The sequence below is a fragment of the Rhododendron vialii genome, chromosome 13a (genome assembly GCF_030253575.1).
Source record: "Rhododendron vialii isolate Sample 1 chromosome 13a, ASM3025357v1".
NCBI lineage: Eukaryota > Viridiplantae > Streptophyta > Magnoliopsida > Ericales > Ericaceae > Rhododendron > Rhododendron vialii.
In genome coordinates, this window is record NC_080569.1 from 4,416,875 (window position 1) to 4,435,412 (window position 18,538).

The 18,538-nt window shown below is 38.8% G+C and overlaps 2 protein-coding genes across 3 annotated transcripts; one reads left to right on the forward strand and one right to left on the reverse strand.

Moving 5' to 3' along the window:
• Positions 1–8,044: 8,044 nt before the first annotated feature.
• Positions 8,045–12,208, reverse strand: LOC131313710 (heterogeneous nuclear ribonucleoprotein 1-like). 2 transcript variants are annotated; one of them, XR_009196276.1, is made up of 3 exons: positions 11,701–12,179; positions 9,298–10,335; positions 8,045–8,594 (listed from the first exon to the last, which is right to left on the reverse strand). XR_009196276.1 is itself a non-coding variant. In XM_058342163.1 (2 exons), the coding sequence occupies exons 1-2, from the start codon at positions 11,920–11,922 to the stop codon at positions 9,370–9,372; spliced, it is 1,188 nt and encodes a 395-aa protein (XP_058198146.1). In that variant the 5' UTR covers positions 11,923–12,208; the 3' UTR covers positions 9,047–9,369. The 2 variants fall into 2 exon arrangements, 1 of the variants encoding a protein (XP_058198146.1); XM_058342163.1 differs by lacking the exon at positions 8,045–8,594 and having other exon boundaries at positions 9,047–10,335; positions 11,701–12,208.
• Positions 12,209–15,674: 3,466 nt separating this feature from the next.
• LOC131314437 (protein JASON-like) lies at positions 15,675–17,906 on the forward strand. The gene is made up of 4 exons (XM_058343060.1): positions 15,675–16,003; positions 16,296–16,387; positions 16,529–17,582; positions 17,655–17,906. The coding sequence occupies exons 1-4, from the start codon at positions 15,914–15,916 to the stop codon at positions 17,736–17,738; spliced, it is 1,320 nt and encodes a 439-aa protein (XP_058199043.1). The 5' UTR covers positions 15,675–15,913; the 3' UTR covers positions 17,739–17,906.
• Positions 17,907–18,538: the final 632 nt, after the last annotated feature.

Below are 18,538 nucleotides of genomic sequence, written 5' to 3' on the forward strand. Positions count from 1 at the left end.
GAGCGTATTTATAAAGATCTTTTCGGTATGTACAAGCATTCACCTCACAAATGAGTCGTTATGGACAAAAGTTGAGAGAGTGTTCTACTTCTTCTTATCCTTCAAAGAAGTAACTATAGTTGAGTATAATAGATTAGAAGTAACCAATAATAGGTTGGTCAACATAGTTGAATTCAAAGAAATGAAACAAAAAGAAATAGGGTGTCCACCTCTTCGTTCTAACCTCATCATATGAATCACGGATTTAGAAACCTATCACCTCATCTTTCAAACCTCCATTTTTTTTTTTTGGTCGACGGTCAGAGTGTTTGGGCCAGCTCACCCGCTCGACTAATCCCCTTTCTGGTCCGATTAAAGACAGATCATCCATGCTGGAACTAAGGGATTCCCAGGAATTTTTTTTCTTGAGACCTGGTCCCAAGAATTATACCCTGATTATTCGTGTAAGGAGCAAGCCCGCCAACACAACCGGACTAACCCGGGCTAACCTCCTACACATGTGCATCAATGCATTTAGATCTTTTCATCCCGTTTTGTCACTTTCGTTTTCCTCTAGAACTTCTTCCTCAAAAGTCGTAGATCCAGCATTGCAAAAGACAGAGAGAGAAAATGAACTGTTTGGCAAGATCCATTTTTCCTTTCTAGATGGGGGTCTGTCCACACTTAGCTTAATTCATGGGCTGTAAAATTTGTCAAATATCTTGTCCATTTCTCTCCCTCTTTTCCTCCCTAGTGGCCCTGGCTCCCCAGAATATCTCTATCTAAGATTCCTTCTTTATTGAAACTATGGTAAGAACTAGCCAAAAAAGTAACTTCAGCCTTGAAATTTCAGCTTCAATTATTGGAGATAATTGTGCAACTAATTTGCATAGGTACGAACTAGCTAGTCGACACAAACGGATTGGTTGAGTGGGATCTTGACATCGGATTAGGGGCTTACTTTCCCCGGTACGTAAGTTGGAATCGCACCGGCATCATAATACGCACGTACGTACCCTAGGGACAAACTGAAGGTTGGCCGGCCTAGTACTTAACTTTGCAGCTTCATAACTAATTAGTTAAGATGTGAGTAAGTTGGTATAGATACCCGATTATCAAACAAGTACAAGCTAGTTATACGGAGTAGCAACTAAATGAACTGAAACTGCATGTCGACAGAAGATTCTGTTCTGGGAATACTAGCATGTAATGTGCAAATAAGGTATGTATTTCGATTTAATTTGTCGTGAATGATGATGCTGTAGATTATGGAAAATGGTGAAGACAGCTTGCTGAAAATCCACAATGACATAAAGGCTGGATTTATTATTTTGACATTTATTGTATAAGCTGGATTCCAACCCTCAAAAATTCAATTAGTATGTGTATCATATACTCTCTCCGTCCCTCCCTTTTCTTATGACCGAATATATTAGTTGGAAAGTCCCTTAGTAAGTACTATCTATTCTTATAGTTAGTATATTTCTCCGTTGTACGATTGATTGCTTTGCATAGTTTTTGCTGATAATTTTACTTAGTGATTCGCGTTCATTCTGTTAGGGTTTTTTAAGGATTGTTAGAGAACCCTGATTTTTCAATTAGTATCAGAGCGGCCTGCTCCTTCTGTTAGAATTTATTTTTCTAGAGCAGATCCATCATGAGTATGAACATGAATCACATGTCTAGAAATTTTTCTATACTTGATGGTGATAATTTTGATTATTGGAAATCTAGAATCAAGGCTATAATGAGATCAGCCGGTGAAAAAATTTGGGACTCGTGTGTTGTGGGTTACACTCGACCCATGAAAATTGTAGGCGATAAGCTGGTTCAAAAAACTCAGTCTGAGTTATCAATCACAGAAAAACCTTTACTTCAGGCTAATAACCGTGCACTTGATATTTTATTTCCTGCTGTTGATATAAATGAGCACATGAAAATAGCTAACTGTGAAATTGCAAAAGAGGCCTGGGATATTCTGGTAACTTGCCATGAGGAGACAGACGTTAAGCAGTCTAAGCTGCAAAGGCTTACTACGGAGTTTGAGACCATCAGAATGCTGGAGGAAGAGGCCTTCAATCAATTCTACTCCAAGCCCATCGCCATCATCAATAGCTGCGAGAACTTGGGTGAGCAAATTCCTTCTTTTCGTATTATTAAGAAAATTTTGCACTCTTTACCTCCTAGATTTAAAATTCAAGTTACTATGCTAGAGGGTAAGAAAAATTTAAAAGAAAAATCTATTCAAGAAATAGTTGGGATTCTCCAAACTTACGAGGCTAACTTATTGCAATCTGAACTTGTTAAACCCAAAGTAAAACCTTCGGAGACTCCGATTGCTTTTAAGTACTAAAAAAATATAAGAAATGTTCAGATAGTGATAGTGATGTCGATCTTGAGGAGATGAAAGCATTTTTCAAATAATTTAAAAATCGTACGAAAAAGAAAAATGATAAAGGAAAAGGAGAATTTTCTGGAAAAAATAAAAAAGGAGAGAAAAGGACCACCTGAGGAACGGGGATCACAATGCTTCGAGTGCTATGGTTTTGGTTATTACGCCCAAGAATGTACTAACAAAATGAAAAAGAAGGCCCTCGTCACTAAAACGTGGGATGATAGCGATTCCGATGAATCGAATGAAGAACAAGGGGTCGACGAAAAAGATAAAGTAAACTTTTTGACTTTTGGAGTAACTTTAAATTCACATGGTCATTCCGAATCGAGTGGTTCTGAAACAGATGATAGTGATGCGGATAGTTGTGATGACATAGATGAGGTCAGAGAGAAGTATAATAAACTCCATGTTTTTAGTAAAAAATTGATAGAAGCGAGTGAAAACTTTCTGATAAGATTAAGAAGTTAGAGAATACTTTGAATGAACGCACTCAAGAGAGTGATGAGAGAAATAAAGAAATTGAGCTCCTTCTTAAGAAAAACAAAGCTTTGATTGCTAGAGGCAAATCTAAGGATAAATCAGAGGATGACACACAGACAGGGACCAAGGTGTTAGATCATATTTTGTCCATCCAATGGCGATCTAGCGATCGTTCAGGGCTTGGTTATCATGCAACATCGACTCCATCAATAGGGAGAAATGAAAGTAAACATCAAGGTAAGAAGACTAATGCGAATGACATGCAGAACATGATTAATTCTCCTACGACAAAGAAGCAAATGGCAACAGAGGTAAGCGGACATCCCAAGCGCAAGGAGGTAAAACCTAAGGTTATTAATACCGATAAGTCTCACGTTTTTACTCCTGTTGTTAATAAATTTGTTCCTACTTGTCATTATTGTGGTATGACTGGCCATATTAGACCGCATTGTAGGAAGATGCATGAGTCATACACTTCACATGCACATGTAGCTTGTCCTTATGGTCATAATTATTTTGTGCCCACTTGTCATCACTGTGGAATTAGAGGCCATATTCGTCCATACTGCTTTGCCCTACACTTCACATGCACATGTAGCTTGTCCTTATGTTCATAATTATTTTGTACCCACTTGTCATCACTGTGGAATTAGAGGCCATATTCGTCCATACTGCTTTGCTCTTTATGGCTACCATAGGACTCCTCCCTGCTACGATAACATGAATAGCCATAGAGAATATTTTCAAGAGCCTAAATGTAGGATGCCGTCGCATGCTGAAAGCAAAACCTCCTTTGAAAAATAAAGCCCACTTTAGTCCCCATTTTCTTATCAATGGTCCCATAAACCCATTGATAAGTAGGCCTTGCAATTAGGGTACAAAATTAAAGGGGTGGCATGGCATGCGTGTAACAAAAGGACCATAAATAGATCCTATAGTACAGCGAAAATCTATCTTAACAAGGACTCTAGGGACCCCTCATTGCCCTACCTTGGAAAAGAGTAACAATAAAAAAGATATCCTAATTAATCTTGACTTTTTCAGTTGTGGGCATGTCTACTTCAAGGCCAAATTATGAAAACAGGACTAGAAAAGAGCTATGAACAAATCTCTCAACAATCAAACCATGAATCAAAATTTAAAATATAATTCGAAAAGCACCCTAAACTCAGCTTTTGTAGAATAAAATTTCAAACTTTTCTCTTAGGAATATCTAGAAAACTACGGAGCATTGGCAATTCTAACTGCATGTCGTATTCGTGTTGGACGCTTTAGGGACAAAAGATATGCCGGAGACACGGGAGGACAAATATGGGACGCGTGACATGGATTGTCCAATAAATTTAATTGATTGTAAGCAGGTGATATACCAGGAACACGCATGTCTCAATTTGGACACGAATGGAAACATGATAAGGATGAATATGTAATATTGAATGCTTATTTCCAGGGTATGATATTCCAAAAGTATGAAGAAAAGAGTATGAATAAGTGAATTATGACCAAATAAAACCCTCGTTAAACTTGTCCTATTTGAGGAGAAAAAAATAAGAATTGTGAAGATATTGTTAGTTTTGGTTATTTTTGTATGGTTTTTTCATATAAATATTAACTCAACATCTATCACAATGTACATATATAATTTTTGTCGTGTCCCCTGCCAAATCACCGTCACTATTTATTTAGATTATAGCTTTAGACGCTGCTGCATTGAATAAATTTTGGAGGGATTTTAGCAAAAGGAGATCAACATGTTTACTGTAAACTATGTAATTATGATTAACAGATTAAGTTGCAGTAAATGCTTGTATGGTTTACTGCCAAAAACTAAAATCAACTTTTAGATTACTCAAAATTTAAAATATAATTTGAAAAGCACCCTAAACCTAGCTCTTGTAGAATCAGATTTCAGACCTTTTTAGCTCCTAGGAATATCTAGAATCCCAAAATTTGTTGATACGAATTTTTGAGAAACACTCACAATAGCTTTTTAAATCCAAATCTCAAATTTTGCACCTACAATTTTCCCGTTGTGACGAACATTCTCAATTTAGTAGCTCAACATGGCTGAGACCAAATTTCAAAGTCTTAATTGTATTGGCAATTTCGTATGACAAAACACATAATTTATATTGAGTTGTAATTTTATTATTTTTAATAGACTAGTGAGTCTGTATTGGATTAAAGTGAAAGGAATCTTTATTTGTAATTCCGAATGAGCGTATTGGATAAAAAAAAGAGATCGATTGCCGCTAGAAATGGAAAGATAGAGGAAGGTGGATCATTTGCTGGGTGACTAACAAATTCACGAGATTGACTTTCCAATTCATCTGCACATTTAGTGGCAGCCTCTCAATTTACGTTGGAGAAAGATTGCATGCAGGACTTCTCTCATATAAAAGGTAAAGGGTTATGCTCTAAAAGGGCGTGAAGATATTGACAAAAAGAAAAACAGTAGGGTTGCCCCTTTTGTTGCATCGACAGCCGTGTGAAACAGGAGATGGTGAAGAGTAACCATTGTTGAGCCACCTCTTTTGAGGGATATTGATTTGAAGTGGTTCGGTACGTACTTTGAGTCTTGGAGTACAATGAGATCTTCGATCATTGATATACAATGACAACTCCAAGAAGTTTATGCATCTTTCATTCAACTATTTGAGAATCATCTTCCGGTGGATTTCTGGAAGTATTTTGGAAGGCTTGTGGATTCAAGGCAGCGGCGGTCAATCACTGAGTGCGGTGTACATGTGACTCAGCAGGTAGTACTTAGAATGTTCTGAGGATTTATACCGTTTGGATAGGTATATCTGTAATTGCACAATGATTATAGTGATTTGATTCATTCCCGTGGTTTTTACCCATTCTGGGTTTTTCTATGTACATAAAAGTTGATACATTTTGCATTTTGTTCAAATTAAGTAGTTCTCAAAGAATTTCATAAAAAGTGTAATGATGATTTCTGCATAAGCTGATAAAAAAAAAAAAAAAGATTTCTGCAAAAGGGCAATTATGAAAAGTGATAGTAATTATTTAAGTGTGAAGATGAAAAGTGATGTCTCCATAAAATGTTAAATTACGAAGTTGGACACTTAAAAAAGGTCATGATATGAGTAAGATTGTTTGGTTCATTACGGCTAATAGCTTTTTTATCGGGACCATAATTTGATCAAAAAGTCTTAAACTTGACTCGATAAAATACCATGCAAACTTCTAGTTTGACACGTCATAAATTCAATAAAGCTCATTCGAGATCGGTTTAGATGATTAAAAAAAAAAAATTGAATGTGTTATAAAACCTATTTGTTGGTTCTAATTCGAGCTTGAAAAAAACAAACAAATACTCAACTTTGTGTATATATATGGGGATGAACCTCACCTTAGGATTAAGGATCGAGAAGACAATATTTAGGACTTAATTTTCATGAGGTAGCGTCTCAAAACTCTTTCCATTACACATTAATTTGTACGAAAGTCCAATGAACTGTGTTGCTTACAATCAAAATAGTACTACATACTACCAAAAATAATTAATGTTGAGTGTATCCCGAGTCTTCTTTCTTTTCTCTCCCGAGTAGTACTATCGAATGGTACTACCAAAAATAACCTTGGCATTCTTATTTTGGGTCTAATCATTGAAGATGCTTTTCACAAGAAAATTTCGCAAAACTACAAAAGAGACAAGTTGTGTTAGCATTAATTATAGATGCAAATTGAGTAAACGAATTCTGCTTGGAATATTATCAAGGGGGGAAGAATTGAAGTATACTACAAGGACCATTAACTAGGCTAGGCTCCACATGCATGCAAAGAGGTACACACATATCTCATCTATGGTTAATGTCGTCAAGCATGTCAACTCTGAATGGTCTTTTTCTTGTCTTTCGTTTGCTTGAGACCAATATTGGTATATGTCTCAAACCTGATCGATCACACTAAAAACCGAAAACGATAACGAGAATGTCAAACACCACATGCTCTAAAGTCTAAATTGTGGTACGTACGACTTGGATTAAGGCCCCGTTCCGTTAAAGTTCCTCCTCCTTCCGTCCCAATTTAAATGACTCAAACAGTTTTTCGTGCAATTTCAAATATTAAAATGATAATTTGTAGAAATTTTTTTTTGATTTGAAAAATGCACGAAAAACCGTAGGAGTCATTTAAATTGGGACAGAAAGAGTATTTTTTAAGTACTTATTTTCTATTTTACGAGACAGACAATTCTTTCACAATACATTACCTTTAATTCAAGAAATAAGCTACTTTTTAGAAAAGGTGATGTATTATGAGAGATGGACCTGTCTTGTAAAGCAGGAATAAATACTTACAAAATAAGAACCTCTAGCGGGACAGAGCCTAATTTCCCTTAGCGGAGCGGAGCCTAACTTCCATATTTATAGTTAGAATGTAAGCCTTTCAAGTGGTAAACATTAATGCTTTGGTGATCATCTAACCACATTTTAGATACCATATGACATGCCACCACTGTATTGGTAGAGCACACTTCCTCACTTGACGTGAGTTGTACGGATTCCCTTCTCGTTTGTGGAATGTACAATGTCCTAAAGCAAAAGTTATGCACACTCGGGGCAAATTCACAAATATATGGACTAATCAGTATTTTCGAATTGTTGGTAATTTAGTCCAAAAATACCCACTATTTAAAACAACTCATTTTCCTTATGGACTAAATTGCATTTTTGGTATTTTTAATAAAAACAAGTGGTGTTTTGACATTAGTCTGAAAAAAAAAAAAAAAAAAAAAGAAGCGTGAACTCACCCTTTTGGATCCAGCATTAGTTTAGTCTGATTTTGGAGAAAGTTTTGAGTGCCGAGTGGGTACCACGTGGTGCCTGCTCAACGCATCATGGCCGTCCATTTCCGTTTTGGACAGCTCGAATTTGGAGAGAGAGAAAGAGGAGAGAGAGTGGTGCGGTGAGAGAAGAGTGGAGAGAGAGTGTTTCAATCTGGGCCATCCACCACACTTTTGGACGACCAGGATGGACTGCTCGGACACCACGTGAGCACAGCCTCATGGTACCCGCCCGGTACCCAAAAATTTCTCCTGATTATGGCAGTGACAGTGAATGATTTCCTTTGTGAAAGCGCGTGTGTGCACATATCAAAATAAAAATGTATACACACTGACACAGATACGTACCTACCTACCTCTGCAAACATGAACAAAACACATTTCACATGATAGTGTAATAAACAAATTGAAGTCGGTGAAAAGAAAAGCTTCTCAACTCATATAAAACAGTTACGTTTACCTTCTAGCCTGAATTTCCTAATAGTGACTACAGCTTTGATACAACAAAAGGATTCATCAAATCAAACACTTAAGTGAAGGTTTGCGGGAGAAGATAACATGACCACCCACGAGGCGCCTACGAAAGCAAAAATAGCTATGCCTGCTAAACAGCATCTGTACCTCGATGGGGAGAGCTCTTATTCTTGCTACAGTTTACACAGCCCTTTCTGATAAATCATCACTCCCATGATCATCCAAAATCGATAACGGCAAAACAGAAACCTACGTATCCTTCAAACCTCGCATTAGACATACCGTATCCTGTTTCAACAGGAAACAGTCCAGCCACAGTCCACAATCCGCATGGAAGATCAGGCTGACCATTGCCTCAACCGAGAATTCCACTTCCACCTCAAATTCCTTCCCACGCCACAATTCCAATCTATCATTTTCTTTAGAGTTCCACTTTCGGACAGTAGTATCTGTCTCCTGTGCAAAAGGCAAGTTCAGGCAAACAAAAGGTTATGCCTCGTAATGAGAAGTGTCGGGCTACCACTACAATTGCTACCGCTACCACTACTGCTAGTGTCATCCACCACCAAAAATTACAACTATTCACTAAGCAGTGTTGGTGATCAGGTTACGTATAGAGGTCCATGGACAACATCTCCCAGATACTTGCTTAATGCCAATTTGTTAACTAAACCAAATCTATAACACAAAAAGCAGCATGGCTCAGAAACTGCTATAATCAAGCATGAACTTCTACACCTATAGAAAAAGTTCACAAATCTATGCTAATAAAATCCACAAAACAACTATAACTACTACCATGAATACGCAAAGCACTGATGAAAAATAATTTGCAACTCTAGCTTTAACAGTAACAACAGGGAAAAGCATTTAAAGATGAAGAGGGACAAAGAGAGAGGGCAAAAGCATTTAGTGACAAATAGCTAACAGATCCAACTAGAAGCAAACCAAAGTGTGACACACAAATTAACAGGCAATGATCAAGGAAGTGTTAAATATTAGTACTACAGTCAACACTAAATTTACGCTGGCGAAATAGCTACTGCCAACTACTACTAAAAGTCAAGCGCGCAACCAGTCCAAGTATCTACTTTCATCTGCAGATGAACTCCCAGGAACCCATAGGGCACCATTTTACGAGGGATTTCTGTAGAAGTACCTCAAGCCATGTTTAATCAGCATTTCTTGAGCCGCCTGCAAAATGACGAACATTACCCCAACAATCAGCTTATCAAGAGTCTGATCTCCAAGCCGCATTTGAATACCCTGAAGGCCCATTGCTGTTTCCATACCCACTACCTTTGTACCCACCACCTGTTGTTCCTTGTTGCTCTAGCACACTATTGCTGCCACCAGAGTTGCGGTTAGGGACACCCCCAGCACGGCCACCAGCAGTCCCATGCCCAACAGAATCAAAATAAGAACCTTCACTTCTACCATAATTACTATACCCATAAGCAGCAGCTCCACCAGGAGAAAGACCCATAGCACTCCAAGGAACTGTAGCCCCATAACCAGCATTAACACTATAAGCTAAAGCATTATATCCAGGAATCTGGTTACTCCAAGGGATTTTCATGGCATCGGGTGCCAAACTTACATAACCAGTACTGGGGGTATTGGGATTTCCATATGCCCCTGTAGGGCCAGTGAAGCCGCTATTAGCATTCCCATAACCAACATACCCACTGTAGCCAATAACACTATTTGCTGCTCCATATCCGTAATTTGGCCCTCCGTAACTAGGATATGGTGGATAAGAGCCACCAGCAGTTTGTGGCTGCAAGAACCTATTGGCACTAGTACCGTAGGGTTGATAGCCTCCTGCACGGTCACCACCACCTGGATTTGCCTCTTTAGGAAGGGCAGGTTTCACCTCAACAAGTTTGTTACTCAGTTCATGGAAGTTTTTGTGGAGAACTCTATCAACAGCTTCTTCCATGTCAAAGGTGATAAATCCAAAACCACGAGGCCGTTTAGTGTTCTGATCGTACATTATTACTACGTCTGTCACAGTACCGTAAGTTTCAAAATACTGACGAAACTCTTCTTCTGTAAGCACGGAGGGCAAACCTCCAACAAATATCTTTTTGGTTCTGTGATTTACTGTACTGCCAGAGCTTCGGCCAGCATTTGAATTTCCAGGTGTAAAGGATGTGCGCTGTTCTTCTCTTGATAAAGCTCTCTTAGCCTCCACCTGCAAGAAAAAACAAATACACAGATAAGCTGTTATTAACTCACAACTTAAACCAGTTAACAAGTTATATGCCACAACGCATTTAAAGGTAGGCCTTACGGGGTAAACTTCATAAAACAATTCATGGAGAGAAAGTTACTGCTACAAACAATCATATTTTATCTGCTTGACATTTTCTCAACTAGTCCACAAGAATGGAGAAACTCAAAGCACAGAAGCATAAACCAATAAAACTACCACATGAAAGAAAACATGCGAACATCAAGCCATATCACATTAAGAAAACAATGATCAAATCGCATGCAGGCCTCACTTGGATCAACTGTCTATAGGTTTTTATCTAAGCAGCTTTCAAAACAAAAAACTAGTAAACAAGCGGCAAACCAAAAAACTAGTCAGTAAAAAAGCTAATCCAAAGTCCATACAAACCCATCACTTGCTCATAACATAAAGGCGTCCATCATCAAGTATGCTGAGTTCCCAACCACAAACTGTAGCAAGCTCAAAAAATAGAACCATTTGTATGTTACAAATAGGGAACGGCCAAATTCATAAGCTCTTCATTTGATAAACACTAGCAATGAATAACCACCAGACAACTTTTTCTTTAAAAAAAAATGCAAAACAACGCAGGCATAAACAAAACGAAAACCACTGCAACCAAGGTGGTGAGGTGTGTGCGTGAGCGCGTGTGTATTTACTTCATCTGTTCATCATATCAGGCCTTCCAGGATGCAACCTCAAAGATGCATCCATTTTTTCTTGTAACCGGAAAAAAAAGGTCCATGTCCCTTTTTTTTTTTCCTTTTCCTGGTAATATTTAACAAGAGACTGAATATATTGCATCATTAACTCAATATCTAGATTCTCACATAGTAACAGCCAAAAACCATTGAAGATATATTTGTGAACTAAGACAAACAGAGCGAACTGTGAATTGAACGGGGACTCTCACACTTCTGCCATCAAAATAGATAATATATTTGTAGAGAAAGACGGCTACAAACCCATTGATGATTATGACACAAGCAAATACCCATACCCCAAATCAACGAGAAATCACCAAATATGGCTGAAAAAAGACCAAAAGAACGAACCCATCACTATATTTGTCGAAAAAGACGGCTACAAGGTATGGAATTGAATGGGGGGATGTCTCACCGTTCTGCCATCAATAATGTGCTTTTGTTGAAGCAAATACCCATAACCCATTGATGATTAACACATAAAAGCAAATACCCATAACCCAAATCAACGAGAAAACACCAAATATGACTGAAAAAAGACGAACAGAGAAAAACCCATCAACATACGCATCCAAAAAGACGGCTACAATGCGCGGAACTGAATGGGGGATGTTCTCACCGTTCTGCCATCGATAATGTGCTTTCCTTGAAGAACGGCGTCGAGGACGGAAGGGTCGGAGAAGACGAGGAAGCCGAAGCCGCGTGGCCGGCCCGTGATCTTATCACGCATGATTACGATCTCAGTGACGTCTCCGTAGTTAGCGAAGTGTTCTCTGAGGGTTTCCTCCGTTGTTTCCCAAGCTATCCCTCCTATGAACAGCTTTCCCTCGTCCGAATCCATCTCTCCTCTCTCTCTCTCTCTCTCTCTCTCTCTGTGAAGTGAATGGCTAGGGTTTGGGTCGGACCACCGTCGCCGAGTGGCAGTGGGGGGGAATTTTATTGTACGGCTCCGTGAAAGGAAAGATGCGAATTGAAGGCAGAATTTCGGCGTCGTTTTAAGTTAAGTTGTCGAATCAAGATTTGACTCAAAACAGTTTAGCTGGTCGGAGAATTGGGGAGTGATTTTTCAGGGTTCGTGCCGTTGGTTGATGACTTCCCTCGTCCCACAACTGATTTGGGTTTTGATTATTGGGGTTAGATTGCAAAAATATGTAATTTCTTATCGAGTTGTGCTATAAGTACCGATCGGCCGGGGCCGCGCCGGGCAGTCTCCGGCCACCAGACGGCCGATTCGAGCCGTCCAAAAATTCTATAAAAAAAAACCGAAGGGCCCTTTGCGGGAATCAACGGCATCCGAGGTGTGTAGAGTACTTGATCTGAGCACCCATTTTTTGTGTATATACTATACACGAAAAAGGGGTGCTCGGATCAAGCCCTCTACACATCTCGGATGCCGTTGATTCTTGTGCAAAACCCCTCGATTTTTTTTTAAAAATTTTTGGACGGCTCGGATCGGCCGTCCGGTGGCCGCAGAGGGCCCGGCGCGGCCGGTCGGTACGAAATTCCTCCCCGGCCGTTGGTACCTATATCATTTCTGTTTCTTATCAATCTCCTAGTTGCGGTATGGATGACCTGTTTTTGACCGAAGAGGTGATTAATCAAGGTGCGTAAAAATTGACTCGGACAATTGATCTGGATTTGATTATCGAACAATTGATCTAGATTTGATTATTGGGTTAGGCAAAAAAAAGAAGGGAAAATGACGACTCATGACGTGTTTTGATAATTCATATCCGTCAAGGACATTTTCAGCATATCTTTGGCGGCTATTAATTATCAAAACACGTCACGTCATTTTCCCCAAGAAAATTTTGTGAATCTCCTAGTCGTAGTATGAATAGCTTATTTTTTATCGAATAAAAATGAAATTAGTCGAAGTGCACAAAACCTAGCCCGGACATTATTGGCTGTGAAAAAAACCTTGGCAACTTCAACCTTTATGAGAAATATATTGGAGTAAAATAGTAGTACAAATTTTGAGCGATAATTAGAAATTTTGATTATCCTGCCGGAGTCAAAAATTTTGGGCTGTTTAACAAATTTTTTTTTGTGATCACAGATGTATGGAATTATTATCATTAGGTACAAAAAAATAAAAAGCATTTTTCATTAAGGTAAGATAAAATATTTAATTACCACTAGATCTACTTTTTACAAAATACATATACCATTAATGGAAGTGCCATCCTACGACACCCTAGAGTTTTAAGTTACAAAGGGTTTTAAAATTGGAATTTTAAGGTTTAGGATACCCTAGGGTTTAGGATACCCTAGGGTTTAAGTTTAGGCACTTTCTTAGAGTCATAAGGTTTAGGTTTATGCATTTTCATAAGGGTTTTAGGGTAAACTTTCCTATCATAAGGTTTTAGTGATTTAGACACTTTCATAGGATACCTTAGGTTTAGGCATTTTCATAAGATACCCTATGTTTTAGGCACTTTTATAGGGTACCCTAGGATTTGGGCACTTTCATAATGGTTTTAATGTGCACATTCCTATCATAGGATTTTAGTGATTTAAACATTTTTATAGGATACCTTAAGGTTTAGGCATTTTCATAAAATACCCTACGGTTTAGGCATTTTTATAGGGTACCCTAAGATTTGGGCACTTTCATAGGGTATCCTAGAGTTTAGGCACTTTTAGGGTTTAGGATTTTAGAGACTTTCATAGGGTTTTGGAATTTCATTAATTGGAGGTGACCTGGTAGGAAAATACTTTTTATTTTTCTGTACCTAGTGGTAAAAAATGTATAGCAATTTAATTGTGTGATATTTTTTTGTAGAAATATTTATGGACACATCGCACTAGGGATGGCAATCTCGGCCGACCCATTTAAACCCGCCCCGTTCTCCGCCCTGAAAATCCTCGAACTTCGGGAATTCGTTTGGAGATTGGGTAGGGTATAGGGAATTTTTAAAAAAAAATTCAAGGATTGGGTAGGAGACAGGGATAGGTCTGTCCCCGCCCCGAACCCTACCCGTCTCCATTCCCCGTTCGTTACCTGCCCCGCCCCATCCCCAAATCTCCGAAATATATATATTTATATATAAAAATAAATAAATATATACTATAGTAGGAAATGGAGGTGCTATTATGTGCCGCAAATACAGGTGCATGCCAATGTGTGTTGTAGAATTATGCTGAAATTTTTTAGTGATAAATATGGCTGTTCCTGATACCTTACTTTATTTTATTTTGTTGGCTTTTCTGATTCTGTTTGTGGAGCTTTGTTGACTCCCAACTTTCTGGCCAACCGACAACCGTTACTAGTACTGTTTTCTCAGCCCTTTTCCCTGAAAAAAAATACAAAACAATTCAAGTCCTTTCGGCTTTCACATGCTAGTATATGCTGTTAGGTGCTGAAATTGTGAAATACAGGTGTCCGAATTCTAAATCCCCAAATTCCCGTTTTGGATCCCCGTTCCCCGTTTGGGTTGGGAATGGAGGAAAAAAACAAATCCCCATTGGGGATCGGGTTGGGGATGGGGATAGGGATAGGGTAGGGGGTAATGGGTAAGGGGTGGACGTAGTACTCCCGTCCCCATTGCCATCCCTACGTCGTACCAATTTAAGATCAGACGATCCGTTTAGTCATGTTCAAATGTTAGCTCCGTGCCTATTGTTATATATAAAGAGAAATGAAGTGAGATGAGATCCTAATGATAGAGATAATTTTAAGATCCAAAATATAAGCGAGTCCAAACCCCAATAGTAACATGACAATTTCCTAAATTCACCAAAATATAAGCGAGTCCAAACCCCAATAGTAACATGACAATTTCCTAAATTCATTTAAATATATATACCTCTCTTCTAATTAATTATCTGGTCTAGTGCAATTTTAAATTTTCTTGCACGCTCTTAATTAAAATATCCGGAGTTAATTGTAGGCGAAGACAATGTACTTTAATTAATCATTTTTTTCATAATAGGGGTTCTTTCTTAGTTTGTCTTTTACTGTATTTTGAGAACGCACAAATACAAGAGCGTGCAAAAGTCACTATTGGTCTGAAAGTACAAGAAAAATATTTAAAAAAAAACAAATACAAAAGCCGGGAAAAAATAGTAACGGTAGTGAAAAACCCACGAGTCCACTCAAGACTAAGTTTTGGAAGAATTAGATCTGACTCAAGCGAAAGCATCAACTCGCCGTTGCTGTCATTACTGGCGGACTCCACAACCGTTTTTGAACTGCCATAACGGGCCCCAATATTCTCGAGCTCTGAATTTTTTTTTTTTTTGCCACACGATAGAATATTAGTATGTTAGTTAAATTATATTGCGAAGGAGCCGACCTCTACTCTGTGCTCGAACCGACGACCTCACCCTGGGATTCAAACCCAAAGGAAAAGATCACTTATTAGCCGAAGCCCAAGCTCTCTGCGAGCTCCCAATTTTAACCCAACTGCCAAAAAGAATACCAAACCCCACAAAAACAATCTGACGGCCTGTGGGCTCACACTCTAACGGTCCAGATACCTTTTTTATTACTCCTATCATTATTCTCTTTCAAAGAATTTCCTTTATAATAAATAAAAGAAAAGAAAAAGATAAAGTAGGACTCACATTTCTAACGGTCACTTCCCCTTCTTCAATCAAACAAAAACCCTAGAACTCCATACCCACCATTCTCTTACTCCAGAGTTTCCCCTTTCTCCTCCTCCCTTTTCCTTCTCTCTCTAAGATCCTACGCTCCTCTCTCTCTCTCTCTCTCTCTCTCTCTCTCTCTCTCTGTGGATGAGGACCCTTTAAGATCCAGGAATCTTGATCATCATTGGGTTGAAGAAAAAAAAAACCTTCAATCCAAGAGCAAGATCAGTGTAACTGCAATGGGTTGTTTTCTCGCGTGCTTCGGTTCTTCGAAAGAACGTCGGAAACCCAGAAGTCAGATCAAGAACAAGGTCCTCCCTCGGCACCAAGTAAGTCTAGATTTTGATTTCCATCGCTTATAATTTCTAATTTCTCTTGCCATCTGTTTGGCTGCCAAGAAACCGAAAGAAAGTTTTGTTTTTTCCTTCTGGGTTAGCGTTGAAAAGATCGACGGATCAATGCATCGTCCTTGACGGCCAGTTATGGCTGATTTCTGCAAAAAAAAATTCCCTTTCTCTGAGTCTTTTTCCTCGGCAGCCAACGAAGCTTCGAAGGGTTTTCTGCATCTTTTTTGTGTATCCAATATTAAGCTAAATCAAAATTAAATTCTTGAAATTGTAGCAAAGACATGAAATCCAGAGGCCTCTGCAGTCCACTCTCTATATAGAACAGGAAATCTCTGCAAAACCCGCCAACCTGATTTCAGAAGTGCCGTAAGTAATCAACTTTGTTGGATTTAATTCGATCAATTCCTTCCTAATTTCCCCCTTTTTTTCTTTCCAGAAAGAAAGAAAGAAATTTTTTTTTCTTATTTTTATTTAGTAATGGTGAAAATTCCTGCATTTTGATCCCAGATATAAGCTTGAGGAGCAACTGAGCTTGAGTACTAGAAAGAAAGTTACTTTTGATACAAATGTGAAGGCATATGAGCCTGTTTCAGTCCATGAAAGCACTGAATCCTTACCGGATAATGATAAGGACGTTGAAAAGCAAAAGGGGGATAGTTCAGGAAAATCAGGCTTATCCTACTCACAATCTGAAGATGATTCCACCAATTCAAGCGTTCAGTCTTACCCTCCGAATCACAGGTATCAGAATTGCAGAGACAGCGATGATGAAGCCGATGAGTTCGAGTGTGAGGAAAGTGATTGGGATGATGAAGATGAGGAACTAGAAGATTATGGTGACTATGATGGTGATTATGATGAGGATGAGGACAGCCAAATTTGTGTTCCAACTAAGTCAGTGGAGTCGAGACCAGAAATGTTGTCAGCTCAGGCGTTTATGGAGGAAGAAGAAGTGAAAAAAACTGGATCTAACAGAAATGCGCGAGACAGAAGTGTATATGTTCACCCAGTGTTGAACCCGGTAGAGAACCTTGCTCAATGGAAAGCTGTGAAATCGAAAGGGCCACCGCAACCTTTGAATCCCCAGAAGGAGAATCTGAAATTGGAGCAAGAAGCACCTCGTATTTCATTTAGCTCTGAGCCGATTTTAAAGCACCCATCATTCAGCTTCAAGTCCAAATCCGACCAACCCAAGAGAGAAAACCAAGAAATAGCAGTTGATGCTAGCCTTTCGAATTGGTTAGTCACCTCGGAAACCACTCCAACCAAGAAAACTAGGCCCAGTGGGCTTGAACCTATTTCTCAAGAACAAAGCATTTCTCAGGGATCAAATTCGGTGGTGAGCCTTGACGATAGACCGATTTTAGGTGCGTTGACCATGGAAGAGATCAAACAGTTTTCAGCATCAAATTCACCAAGAAGGTCGCCAAGTCGAAGCCCAGATGAGATGGCTATAATTGGTACCGTTGGGACATATTGGAAACAGAAAGACGGAGGCAATGATTCTGGCTCATTCTCTTCCTATAAAGGCATACCAAACACAACTAGCAAGTACAGAGAGGTATTTGTGAAGTGAAGTTTCATGTGGTCTATAAGTGATTTTGGCTACTAATACGGTGTTATTGGTGTGTAGGATAAGAAAGTGAATTGGCACTCGACCCCATTTGAGACAAGGTTGGAGAGAGCTTTGAATAGACGACGACCTGCCGATGCTTAATTTTGCACATCTTCCCTGTGTTGCTTGTGACATGGTTTCGGGAGTGTTTTGTTTTCCTTGATTTTTTGTTTTGTGTATGGTTGTCTGTTTCTGCAAAACTGTTTGTTTGTTTGTTGTAATAATTCATTGTGTTGATTTGATGGTCAATATATCTAATTTATTTACCTTCGTTTCGTTTCTTCACATTGTTCTTGAGACCCTATAGAAAGAAGCTTTTTGCTTACCTCTGAAAGAGATCTCACGCTACTGAACTCCATTCAGAGGCAGAGAAACTGTCTTCTCTCTCAGGTTTCATTCTGCCTTTTAAGCTATCTTTTGTTTGATGTTGCCTTGATCGTTTTTGTTTTCGGTTTGCCTAGTTATGCATCATTCATGTTCAATGACCCCGGGTGGTGGGTGCAGCATTCTCTGATATCAAAATCTGGTGGAAACAACTTGAAAAAATAGCATTGCTTGTGAGCTTCTTTCCCTCAGTTGTACCTCTAGCTAACAATTCACTTCAAAGTCTTTACTCTGTGAGTATACATGTGAAGTTGATCGAGAGCAGCTATACACAATTGGTCGAGTCACGTGGTTTTGGAAGTGTGATTACATTGGTTTGATATGTTGACACTTTCAAAACCACGTGACTCGACAGTTGACTATTGATGTTCAATCAATCAAAATCAAAGTTAATTTTGACCTTGAGAGTTCATAATTTTCTAATAGTAGATTCATTCACACCCCTCTTTTAAATTTGGTAATTGTTGTCATGTGGTTAGGAGACAGATAAAGTGATCTCAAAAGCGTTTCTTCACGAG

What these genes read in the sequence shown, in the direction of transcription:
- LOC131313710 (XM_058342163.1), bottom strand. Translation starts at nt 11,922, where the DNA reads ATGGATTCGGACGAGGGAAAGCTGTTCATAGGAGGGATAGCTTGGGAA. An exon ending in ACATTATCGATGGCAGAACG is followed by an intron (nt 10,336 to 11,700) that starts GTGAGAACATCC and finishes TTTTTCTTGCAG; the next exon opens with GTGGAGGCTAAGAGAGCTTT.
- LOC131314437 (XM_058343060.1), top strand. Translation starts at nt 15,914, where the DNA reads ATGGGTTGTTTTCTCGCGTGCTTCGGTTCTTCGAAAGAACGTCGGAAA. An exon ending in AACCTGATTTCAGAAGTGCC is followed by an intron (nt 16,388 to 16,528) that starts GTAAGTAATCAA and finishes TTTTGATCCCAG; the next exon opens with ATATAAGCTTGAGGAGCAAC. An exon ending in CAACTAGCAAGTACAGAGAG is followed by an intron (nt 17,583 to 17,654) that starts GTATTTGTGAAG and finishes ATTGGTGTGTAG; the next exon opens with GATAAGAAAGTGAATTGGCA.